The sequence below is a fragment of the Channa argus genome, chromosome 9 (genome assembly GCF_033026475.1).
Source record: "Channa argus isolate prfri chromosome 9, Channa argus male v1.0, whole genome shotgun sequence".
Lineage (NCBI taxonomy): Eukaryota > Metazoa > Chordata > Actinopteri > Anabantiformes > Channidae > Channa > Channa argus.
Window position 1 is genome coordinate 10302127 of NC_090205.1, and position 12769 is coordinate 10314895.

General features: G+C 42.5%; 1 protein-coding gene across 1 annotated transcript; it reads left to right on the top strand.

Moving 5' to 3' along the window:
- The first annotated feature begins 250 nt into the window (after window positions 1-250).
- gpr18 (G protein-coupled receptor 18) lies at window positions 251-4906 on the top strand. The gene is made up of 2 exons (XM_067516417.1): window positions 251-380; window positions 1353-4906. The coding sequence occupies exon 2, from the start codon at window positions 1371-1373 to the stop codon at window positions 2388-2390; it is 1020 nt and encodes a 339-aa protein (XP_067372518.1). The 5' UTR covers window positions 251-380; window positions 1353-1370; the 3' UTR covers window positions 2391-4906.
- The last annotated feature ends 7863 nt before the right edge of the window (window positions 4907-12769 follow it).

Consider the following 12769-nt stretch of genomic DNA (forward strand, 5'->3'; position numbering starts at 1 on the left):
CAGACCCCACTTTTCCAATCAATAACTTGCCCTAAATCTGCCATCTCTGTGCCTGCCAAACACACTCCCACTTCTAATGGCACATCATTTTCTTTAAGGGGGTGTAATTGCAGACTGTGGAAATCTGTAGCCCTTTGTGTTCCAACTACGTAGATACTGTAAAGGAATCTAAAGTACAGAAACTACAGCCCACAGACGACACAGGAAGTGATGGGGGGGTTTACACCGTGCTCAGTCTCGCCATTACCATCACATTACCCTTTAAAAAAGCATCCACTTCCCTGTTTTGGCTGTTTGAGCGAAGTGCTCAGATAAATCGCTGTGCCACTTCAGGAACCTGTTGGTGCAAGCTTGCCAAGATGTTTGTTTGATTACTTTGGGTAAGTCATTCATTGTCCACGCGAGCCTACCTGATCTGTTCGACCTTTAAGATGGAGGCAAAATGTATTTTTGGTTGTTGTGTTTTCTGCTACAGAACTTGCCGTTTGTGCCTTTTGTTGCTGGGCTTTACAGCAAACTGATGTAAATCACCTTTTTTCTCAATCCACTGGTTTACAATACTTGTTTACATTATTTCTATTTGAGTGATCCCCCACAATTCATGTTAAATAGAATATGCAGTATGTGAAAGTAAGTAGTCACATGGTTTCTTATCAAGCCACAGCACCACTTTCTCAGGGAAAAAACTTCCACTTCCACATTTTTGGCCCCATCAATTGTATTTGCTATTTTTTTCTACACTTGTTATGTATATATTATTTAAAATATATATGTGTGTGTGTGTGTGTGTGTGTGTGTGTGTGTGTGTGGCCATTTTTCATATAATATTTACTAAAATGATACATATCTATTTGTCTTCCTCTTTCTTTCTCAGTACAGCTGTGCATCTTTTAAAAATAACTATTCAAATTGTCAAGCAGCAAGTTCTGCAAATTATACAGATAACAGATATAAGTCCATATTTAGTAGCCTCTGAAGTAGACGTTTCAACGCTAGTGTTTCTACATATTGGGCTTTTGCTAATCATGTCTACAAAGTTGTTTATGGTTTGGGTGACAGACCTGATGAGGTAGTACGTTGCATTACCTACTTTTACTTCTTGTATCACTTGAAGTTTAAGGAATCAAGTTTTAGTCAACATTGTATTTCTGACAGCAAGTTACAGAATTGTTCAGCTTAGATTTGACACAATACAAAGGGTCGTGGATGTATGTACTTCACTAGGACTTTCATAGAAGCACAAGAAAAAATGCAAAACAAATTTGTGACAATGAAAGAAATATATAATCAAAACAAACACCAACGTGTTTCCGTACAATAATTACACTAAAAAATGTTCTTTCTTTCTGCAGGATTCTATCAGGTTTGGTATGGAGCTGGATCTGAATTACTCCAACATGTCTGAAGTGTCCAGAATTACAAGCCCGGAGCAGGGGCCGGTGGAGTATCGTATCATGGGCCTGATCTTCTACTGCTTCGTCTTCATCATAGGGGTCATAGTCAATGTCATTGCTCTGTGGGTGTTTGCTCTCACCACCAAGAAAAGGAACTCTGTCACTGTCTACATGATAAACGTGGCGGTGATAGACCTCACCTTTATCCTGCTGCTGCCCTTCAGGATGGTTTACCACCACCAGGACTACTGGCCCTTTGGTGATCTTTTCTGCAGGATCAACGCTGCTCTCACCATTTTCTACCCCTGCATGGCTCTGTGGCTGTTTGCTCTGATCAGCGCTGACCGCTACATGGCCATCGTCCAACCAAAGCACGGCAAGGAGCTGAGGAACGTCCCCAAGGCCGTGGTGGCAAGTTTGGGCGTGTGGCTCATGACTCTGGGCAGCACTTTGCCCTTGCTTTTCTCTGCCCATGACCCCGACCGCATCTCCAACTTCACCACCTGCATCAAGACACAAGACATCATTTACATGCGTAATGACAACCCTGTCAACTTTGTGCGACTCATCTTCTTCTTCCTGGTTCCCATATGTATAATGATCGGCTGTTATATTGTCATTGTGGATAATCTGATCCATGGACGCACCTCCAAACTCAAACCGAAAGTGAAGCAGAAGTCTATCCGGATCATCGTCACGCTCATTATCCAAGTGCTGGTGTGTTTTGTGCCGTTCCATGTGTGTTTAGTGCTCCGTCTGGTGGGCACTGGCCAAGATGGCGGGTTTAGCACAGGGGCGGTCTTCACCACATTCCTGATGAACATGAGCACAGTTTTAGATATTATTCTGTATTACATTGTTTCCAAACAGTTCCAGGACAGGGTGATCAGTGTTATTCTGTACAGGAACTATCTGCGAAGTGTGAGGCGAAAAAGCAGACACACACACACAGGCAGCATTCGGTCAATGAGCAACCTGACCAGTGCTATGATATAAAACTGCAGTCGAAGTTTCAAACAGCACACTGTATACAGTATATAGTGTGCTCACTTGGGCACAGTGTTACAGGGAATGCATCACCGTGTACATGGTTCATTATCAAAAGGATCAAAACTTGCAATTAATTTCCAAGGTGTAATTTACACTCACAGTATGGGAGTGCTGCTGTTGTGGCAAAAACATCTGTGTTCAGAGCTGATTGACTCACCCATGAGACTTGAGATGTTTTCTTGTGCATCTTTGCTCTGGCAGAAACAGCACGAGTGTCTGAGGCTCAGCTGTAAAACATGCAGGCGAAAATAAAGCTTGTAATCCCTCAAAATTTATTTCACAGTATTTCAGTTTTGCCTCGTTATTACAACATGTCTAAAACTGTGAAAGTCTTCTCAACCTTCTCACCATGCCGGCCAACAATTACAAAAAGGGCCCGACAGCCTCTGCGGGTGGGGGGTGGATGTGCGGGTGGGGGTTACCTACAGGAAACTATGGTGGGTTTATAAAGGTTACTGCTTTTGTTTGGCTGCTGCACTATATTTATAGCTTCGCCCCCATTGCAGCTCAGGGTTGCTAGATAACCACAAATGCACCGGTGCACCAGTTTGCTTGAACGGTGTCACCTCACTGTCTCGTATTTTTGGACACTAATTCCAACTAGTTGATACAGAGAATTATTACAACGCACACCTGGCACACATACAAGTGTCCTGAAAATTCCTGAAAGTGGAATGGCCAGGTGATGGCAGCATGGCACAGCTAGATCTCATCTACCTGCCAGAGCAGGAAAAAAAAAAAGCTGTGCTTTGTTAACAGCCAACATGAATAGTGCAATATTTTGTGTGTCCACTTTAGAGGCTTTTGCTTCCTGTTGTTGCATGCTGTTAGAAATTAACTGTTTTTATTACAGCCAATATTTTAGCTTTCATTCTTCATTCCTCCACCGTTTGTCAGTGAAGTTGTTAACTCCAGCCTCAGCGAGGAGTCAGACTGAGGTGTGTTTATGGTGCAATGCAAATTCTATCGATTAGATGTTAAATGATTCAGTCACTTGAAGTGCATTTACAGTAACATCCTCATGAGATGTCAGAGAGGCCATTTACTAGATTTAAAGCAACCTTAACATTGAAAGAGAAAACCTTTCCTGCTCGGGGGAACTTTAATGTCCGGGCTTTGCTGAAAGATGCAAGGTCCTGTAATTTAGCCGGAATTTATTCCTCAAATGAGTGATGAGCTAAAAGGTAGTGAATGTGTCTCTGTGTGGCTTCGTTTAAATAAAAGGGAAGAAAAAGCTTGTGTTCGAATGGGACGCAGTTGATAAGTGTCCTGCACAAACAAGTTGATTTGGTGTTGCCACTTGCTCAGATAATCAAGCCAGTGTGTCTGTCACACGGACACAGTCTTAACTGGATTAGACAGTGAGTCAGTGCGGCTGAGTAACTATGCAGTGTCTCATACAATTAGACATGCAAAGCACATGGTGGTGTGACTGCATCTAGCATATCCTGTAAAGTGACTGTACCGCTCATGAGCTGCGAGCACAACCAAATAAACCTAATGTAAGTAGATGTGGTACAGTGGTAAACTTCACACAGAGAAGCCACGTGGTGCTCGGCTGGTTTGTACATAGTTCACAGTCAGGAACGCGGCCGAATGGACGGGCTACACGGAGACGGAGTGTTTAATAAGAGGGGGCACATTACAAGATTCCCGTCTCACGTGGAATTCTGGGAACTGCAGTTCATCACGTGCTGATAGGTTTATTGGCCGGTGGACTACAAGTGGATTTATAGCCAAGAGGTCAAAGGTCAAATGAAACATCACAGGGTCTTCTATCTGTCCCACCTGTTAGCCATCAAAGAAAAACCAGCCACGGAGCTCACGGCAACTGGCATTTAAAACAATTAAGTTTCCTGTCAAGTCCCTGTGATGAATTATCCGGAAGCTTTACCCGCTGTAATTCTAAATCTTCCCAACAAGTGCCTTTGTTGTAGAGAAATTAATGAAAACAAGATTGTCTTTCATAGGAGCTGATCTAACAGCGCGACAGCCAGCTGCTCTATTTGGGAATAAAAACAGTCAGCATTAAACACAGCTCAGACAAAATACTTTTTTTTTCTACCACTCGTGTGGAAAACAAATCAGGCGGCGAGCGCAGTGGCCATCTGTTTTGTTATTTGATATGTGTGAATACATGTTGTAATGACTTTGTTTGCGAATCACTCTGCGCGGCAGAACACACAAGAGCTCTCGAAGTGCTGGAGTGTTCAAAGCTAATCATATAATTGGACACAATAGTCGATGACAAATGGAGACGCTTGGAGCCAGCCAGCTGGGGAAGTGAATATGTAATCATTGTAAAATCATATCATTTTTGCATATTTGAAGACAGCTTAATAGAGTTTGCGTGTCAGCACAGTATCAAATGATGATCAGAGACAGAGTTGGTGTATTTGTTTTTCTAAATAGTGCTTTGTTGGATTATTTGTCTTTACCATGATAAAAGTGTTTCTCAAGAATTGTATGTCTCTTATGGGTTCATTTGTTTTTCATGCTATTATAAATGTTAGAGTAAATGTGGACAAATGACCTCACTGGGTATGGAAATTTGAACACAGCAGTAAATAACCTACAGGAGTGATTGCTAATTTCTACCGCGTGGGCACAATGGGTGAAATAGCTACAAGTGTTAGTGGTTGGAATAAATACCAAAAAGCAATGAACAAATGGTGAAAAGGCTAAAAGAAGTAGGTAAGTGGTTGCAATAGTTAGCTAATGAAAAATAGTTGAAATTGTGTTCACCAAGCCCTGACACACAAAACTGCACCACAGAATACCTGTAGCAGCATTTTTTTCATATCATTAATCGCATGAAATAACATGTAGTTTCAATTCAACTGCACATGTTTGGAGCATGATGTGGGGGGGGGGAAATGAAGGGGGAGCCTACATTCAAACCATAAACGTTAGGAACCACAGTGTATTATACCGCCAGAGCCAAGTTTTACCACAAGAATAATAACTTTGATAACGATTGTAATACTTTCATGTGACCTAATTTGAACACACTCGAAAACACACACCTGAAGCATTTTTTCCTTTTCTTTTTTTTTTTGCTGCCCAAAATTGTTGTTGCATTTCAAACGACAGCAGCACACGTCGCAGTTTGCTTTGAAGCACACTTCCCTTCACCTTTACTATACCATTAGCCTTCATACTGTTCCCATTACGGACCGTGAGGACATGAAAGAGAACCTATAACGTTATATAGATACTGTACACGTCCAGCCTCGTTTGGGCCTCCTCGTCTACTGTACGGCATTAGCAACATGCAGCTGCCTGCATTTACATCGTTTAGTGTTTCTCTCAGGGCACTTTAATACACTGAACCTCTCCCCTGGTAAACTTTACAATAGGATGTTGAAGGATACTCCTGGACGGCCATAGGAAATGAGAGGCACATGTGTGTGGATGTAGCAGCACAACAGTGGCTTCCCCCCTGTGATGCTGAGCTTAAGGGCTCCGCAATGAGACTAATGGATTCCTTTTGTGGACAAAACTAGGTTAAGCACATGAGCTATTGTTCTTATCTGTGGTAGATGTAGTATGATTATGTACAGAACAGTGTGAGGTATTCCTTTTGCACATATATTTAGCCAGAACAGCTCCACAGAGGTAATCTTTCCCTTTGGCAATGGCAGACGACTCCTGCATTGTCTTTTGTCTCCATTAAAAGGAGATAATCTACTGCAAGACTTTCAAATGCTACTAAACTGACTCCAATTGACCCTGCAGTTAGCACAGAATAGGACGAGAGGAAATGTATGGCCTTGATTACAGCTGTGTCTATTTTAGCAGATTGTTCTGTTGCCGATTCAGACACACGCACACCCACACCCACACACACACACACACACGCACAGCCAGTCACCATTAGCACATATAAATAATGTACAGCCCTCATCTCTATGTTTTTTCCAACTCTCTACTCAGCTAAGTGCCTGCATGGAAACCTTGGCCTCCTCCTTGTCAGGTTCTCCATAGATTAGTATAAGATTTATTTTAAGTCTGTAAAGCAGCATGTTCTTGACAAGTGTTCCGCTCAATGCATGTGGGAATGTTTTTAATTTTATCATGTGAAGTGGAATAGGAGCTCCTGCGGGGACGGTGTCAGGTTGTGTTAATATTTAATCTGGTCTCACTTCAGTTTCCTCATGATCCGATGTATCGCAAGGGCGGGATGAGAAAGCAACATTACAAGACGGATAAAGAGACATGAGTAAAGACATTGTAGCTCCAGGATGCTGTCTCACTCAGGATGTAGTGCTGTGAAAAGCTTGTGAAGACACTATTATGAGATTCCACTTGTGTCTCTGTTCTCTGCCGAGGCCCGAGCCATAGTGCGGTGTGTGTGTGTGTGTGTGTGTGTGTGTGTCCTGAACAGTGAGTGATATTATGGCAGCTAACGCTAATGCACTCATTTCAGCTGATGTGCATCTACAGAGAGCTGACTGACAAATTTAATGTGAAAGCAGGTAGAGAGGCAGAGTGGAAGAGTTGTGTGTGCCTGGGAAAGAAAAAAAAAGCAGGACATAGAGTTAACCTGTGGTGTGTGTGTGTGTGTGTGTGTGTGTGTGTGTGTATGTGTGTGGGTTGGCACAGAGGAAAGAAGGGAGGGAAGGAAGGAGAGAAAGAGAGAGGGAGGCCTTTTCCTTCCTCTGTGTGCACATCACGTCTCCTCTCCCCGAGCTCAATTACAGGATTGATACTCAGAGAGGAAACTTCATCATGTCGTACAGATGTCTTCACTGGGAGAAAGAGGAAGAAGACGCATGTTGTCATTTAGCACGACATGGTCTGCGTTCGTTCAAAACAAACTAAATGAGAAACAGTTGGACAATAGGCTTCATTATAGGCTAATAATACATGTGGAGCACCAGTAAAAGGTGCAAACTCACGGGAGGAGGCAAATGCTTAGTGACTGAAGACTGAACTGGAGGTGGCCGTGCCTGTTGCACAGAGAATTTAACAATTCTGCTGAGTGAATTATTCTAAAACAATAACTTGTAAACAATAATATTCTCTCAGTGAGCCATTCAGCTCCATCATAGTAAACATTTTTTATAACCCAGACAGCTCTATAAAGAGCTTTAGGCATCATTGGGCTCAACCGTCATTAGTCAGTGCCTGTGTGTAAATCTGAATAAAACCACCGCACTGGTGATGCTGCGCAGACACGAGCCCATATCTATTTTACACTGTTTCATTTCAAACAGTGACACAAGTGGAGAACACACTCCACAACAATGGCCATGTTTTGCTTTAATTTGATTAGGTTTTGTCTCAGCAAATGCCAAGTCCTGTTTTGCCTCAAGAACATATCTCTTAATCACGTTCCATCCAGGCTGTGTCTTTCATCTAAATCTCACAGCCGTGGCTCACACCCAACTTTATTTTGCTGAAAGGTAGAGGAAGAAAAAAAAAGAACACAAGCACACACACACACACACACACACACAGGCACGCACATCCAACAAGGGGGAATACAATGACAAAAGCCTAGCTCTCATCTCTGTCACATAAAGTGATGTTTTGTGTTTAGCTGTGTGCAACTGAGGTGTGTGTGCATGTGTGTGTCTGTCTGCAGGGCTCAGATCCATGTTGTTTGGTTTGCTTCTCCATTAAGAGAGCTGTAAAGGAGAGGGAACAGATGGCTGCTGGCCCGCTCTGTCCTGCATCCTCTCACAACTGCCACACTTCCTGTGCGTCCATTAATCTTCTCTCACTACTCCTGCAGCACAACTTTATTAAAACAACTCAGGAGAGAGCCAACAACAAGCCTGCGCAGCTGTCAGGAGCAAAAGACAGAACCATTCGTCCACAGAAGAACGGCCTCGGATTTGTGGGCGCATCTGTAAAACAGCTCGAGCAGATTCCGGTTGGCTTTGAAGCAGCCGCTGCAAAGCACTCGCTGTAGTAGAGACACAATAAATGCTCATTAGAACGCAGCTGGAACCGCTGTAGTTGCCGAGTTCATAGGTGTACTCTGTCACTCTTAAATATGTGGGGCTCTAGCTCCCTGTCTTGGGACAGACTAGTTTCCTCCTGCTTTTAAAGCATGTGGGAAATGCAGGGTAATAGTAAACTTGAACCTGGGTGATGGCTTTGAGTGCAGAGAACAGCCAAGATACTAAATCTACGAGCAGCTTCTGCGTTAAACTGGAAACTACATATATTATACCGTACAGCTGAAAATCTTAATGCAATGGCGCGTTTCATAATTCATTAAGTGAATGAATGGTGACACTGGCTAATTAGTGGACTGTCAGGGGGAGACCACAACTTTTCCACATACTGTAACAGCACATAAAGTGAGAGATAAAACCCGATGCTACTGTATAATCACCGTAGAAACACATGGACTACATTTGTTCCTCTCACAGGAAGAGCTGCAGTAAAATTTAGGAGGCGCGCGTGTAAATTTACATGTAGCTCGCTGTCATGACGAATACTGTAAAAACGTAGGTCTGTTTGGCTCTGTGCTCTGTGTCCGTAGCAGTCAGCGGCTAAATTGAAAAATCAATTCCAATTTAAATTATTGGAATAAAGAACTCCAGGAGTCGTAGATTAAAAAAAAAAAAAAAAAAAAAAAAAAGAGAGGGAGGAAAAAAAAACCTTCTTCTTCTAGATCCCCTTTAATTGGAAAGTCATTTCTTCAGGGTATTCTAATGGTTCTGAGGCAAGATTGCAAAATAAAGTTGATGAGCTGGGGGGAGGTTAATAGAATGCGCCGGTGTTTGTGTGTGTTTGACTGACCCTGTGTGTTTTCTTTGCTCTGCCACACAGTGTTCAGTCTTCCCCTCCCTTATGACAGAGGCACCAAATGAAGACTAATCCAGTGGGCTCACACACACTCAGACACACACTCCCTCACGCCTGTGGTCATTCGCCTCATCCATCTGCTATCTGGGGGAGTGTCGGGGGCTCCTGGGTCAAACTAAATTAACCATCCCTCGCTCACAATTGTAAAAATGTAATTGACTTAATATAAAACCAACCCTGGCGATTTGGATACTCTGGCTGTGAGTAATTTTGTCAAAGCTCACAGACGCCACTTCAGATGTGGAGCAGCTTCGAAGTCTAATGGAGCCGTCGATGCATCGTGACACAAAGTGGCTGCTTAACAATCCCACAGTAACTTTCTTGGGGCCTTCTCTGGAAAAAAAAAATAAAACATTTTTAGAGCAACGTCAGATATTGATCATGAAACTGTTGTGACAGACACAACTCACTATTGGTAATTTTATATAGTGGATAGTTAAAAGTCTTTTTACTAGCAGCACAATGGATCATGTAATTACTGATACTATTACCAGCTTTAATGAATCCACACATCAGACAATTCAGCGTGCCAACATGGCTGTTCCCTTCAGGTGTACTGAGCGAGCAACCTTCATTAACTGTTTCAGCCCACACTCGCTGCTCTCATAGCGTCATTTTCAGTCACAGCATGGAGCTGTTTTTCAGCAAAAAAAAAAGCACTACAACCCCACGGCACACAGCCTGCTCAGCGCCAAACAGCAAACAGACCCTGTTAGAGACTGAACATACTGTATTGAAGTGTTTGGCAGCCAATTATTTCCATCAGGAGCTGGTGGTGACCAAAAAATAGATAAAAGGAGCACGAACGCAAGTCGAACGTACGAGGTTAATGTCTGAGGTACAAAAGTAATTATTTCTTCCGCTTACAGTGCCTTTAGCCCTATGTGATTACCCAGCATGCCAGAGCAATACATCCTAACAAAACACAGTCAGTAATACACTGCAACTTATAGCAAACATGCTTGTGACCTTTATCACCACCATCATTCTTGCTGTGACCATTATCACTTCACTAGAAGCCTATTGGCATGCAGCTCTCCCCAGGGAGGAACATTGCCAACATGTGCTTGAATTAGGAAACTATCAATTAACAGTAAATACGCTCCTTTCATGTACAACAGGGTATAATCTGGTGTCCATCCACCTTTCTTTCAGCCCCACCGTCATGCCAACCTGGACTGAGACCTTTCTGTGCTGCCTTGCTGACATTAAGGATGCACTGTGCTGAGACATTTCCATTCAAGAAACTTGTTGACATAGTTATCAGACATCAAAGAGCCTTGTGTCACGTTGAAAAGGCCTTACAAGAGTAATGGGGTTGTTAAAGGGCGTGTTGGCCTCAAATACCACAAAAAGGACAAGAGGATATGAACAAGCTTTGACTGAAAGCAGAAAGAACCTGGTGAAACTACAACAACGACTAAAAACAACAATAACACTGAAATAAATTCACCAGAGAGAGAGAGAGAGAGAGAGAGAGAGAGAGATGGGGAGCGCTTGGCTCCATTTCCGCCTAAGAAGCACAGAGTTAAAAGGTGGCCCCTGTACAAATGAAACTCAATTTCACGCCACATTATCCCTCCCTGTTCTCTTTCCTGGCTTTCATTTTCATTAAGACCAGAGACAATCATAAATTAATAATTACTGCCGAATGTCTAAGCGCAGGCCGCAGTCCTGTAGCCCTCCCCTCGCCTCTGTGGTCTTCCATGTTCACGCTTGCAAAATGTTAATTTAGGTAATGTGGCCTGGCCCTTGTCAGATAAAACTGTTTTGTACTTTCGCTAATACATAATGGTCTATCTGATTAGGTGACATTAGTCCTATCTTTCAGACAATCAGCCCGCACCCTTATAATGTCTCTCTACAGACTCAGGGCACCACTGAGTTAGAGACATGTAATATTACTGCTTTCACTAAATGGCCATCTCCTGGTCATAATGATGAGCAAATAATTAGACTGGTCGGGGTTAACAATGCAGTTGACTCTACGCTGAAGTATAAACGCAACTTCATTTCTCTCCTGTGAAACTTTTTTTTCCATCCTTCAAGTGCAAAAAGAAACTGTCAGCTGTGTCGGGATAAACACTTTTCTTCAGCTGGTCGAGCGAACACAAAACAACAGCAAATTGTGCAACATGATGTTAGGCAAACCAACAATGAAATAAGAAGCAGGATCATGCGGAATAATCACGTCTGGATGATGTCTTTATGAGCACATCTCCACGTCAAGCCAAGTAAAGAAAGCACACGGCTCACCCGGCTTTCAGCGCTTTGAATATGCAATCAGTGCTGCACTTTCCACACTACAGCGAAGTGAAAGGCAACAACACAGCTATAATGCACATTTGGTATTTAAAGTCATCGTGCCTCATGGTCATATTTGTACTGAATTGAATTTATTACAAAATGTGCAGTGATATGAAACATGTAGCTGCAGGGCTTCTTCTCTCAGATGCCAGTGCAGGAAATAAAAAAAAAAGGCAACAGATAGAGAGAATATTTGAGTAATAGCTGTGAACAGCCTACATCTCACGAGCTCATTGGAGGCACGAGGAGTGAATCTTTTCACTGCTTAAAAAAAAGAAAAAGAAGAAATGTGGATAATGTGGACACAATGTAAGTTTCTTCTCCTCCAAAGTGATCTTAAGTTTTAAAAAAAGCTTCGACGGGAGCGAGTTCGACAACGAGAAGCACGGCCCCATGATGGATTGCCCATTGTGCCATATTGTTCTGTCAAGGTTGATTGAAACTTTAACCTCATTTTTGAAATAAAACAAAGAAAAGCTTGAAATATTTCAGACCTTGAATTTTTACAATGCAGCATTGAATTATGCAGCAATCAGTCAATTATTCATCTCTGTGGCTGTGTTACAGCCATGCTTTAAAAAGCATGCAAAATGGGAATGGGCCAAGCATGCTGTGTCAACACATTTCACTCAGAATTGCTTACTAGAGGAATTTGTCTCCCAATGTCGATTTCATATTTTTTTTATGCATTTTAAGAGCTGTGCCGGTTACAGTTGCTCTGAAATGATCCCTGTGGATAACGATTGTGTCTTTAGAGCAAAATAAATAAAGTCGCCCAAGAACAGTCAGTGCAAATAATCATTACAAGGAAGGAAGAGACCTGGATGAAGTGCCACAATAAGAGGCAGTGTCACATTCACAACACAGAATAATCTGAAAAATGCAACATCTTCCAAACAACTCCCTCAAGGCCTGAGTGTTATTTGAAGTGAATATTAAAATGCCTGACCCTCCAGCACGTACAACTGGCTAAAGCAGCACTGTTTATTTTATGGTGATATATTGTGAATTAGTGTCATACACTTGAAAGTGCACATGAAATAATTTATTTACAGTGAGCTTGGTCACACCCCCATTTACATATTGTGTCTCGGGTTAGCCTGTGCCTTTAAACACACGCACGCACGCACACACACACACACACACACACACAGTCAGTAAAAAAGAAAGAAAAACCTCCACAAGATGTTGTC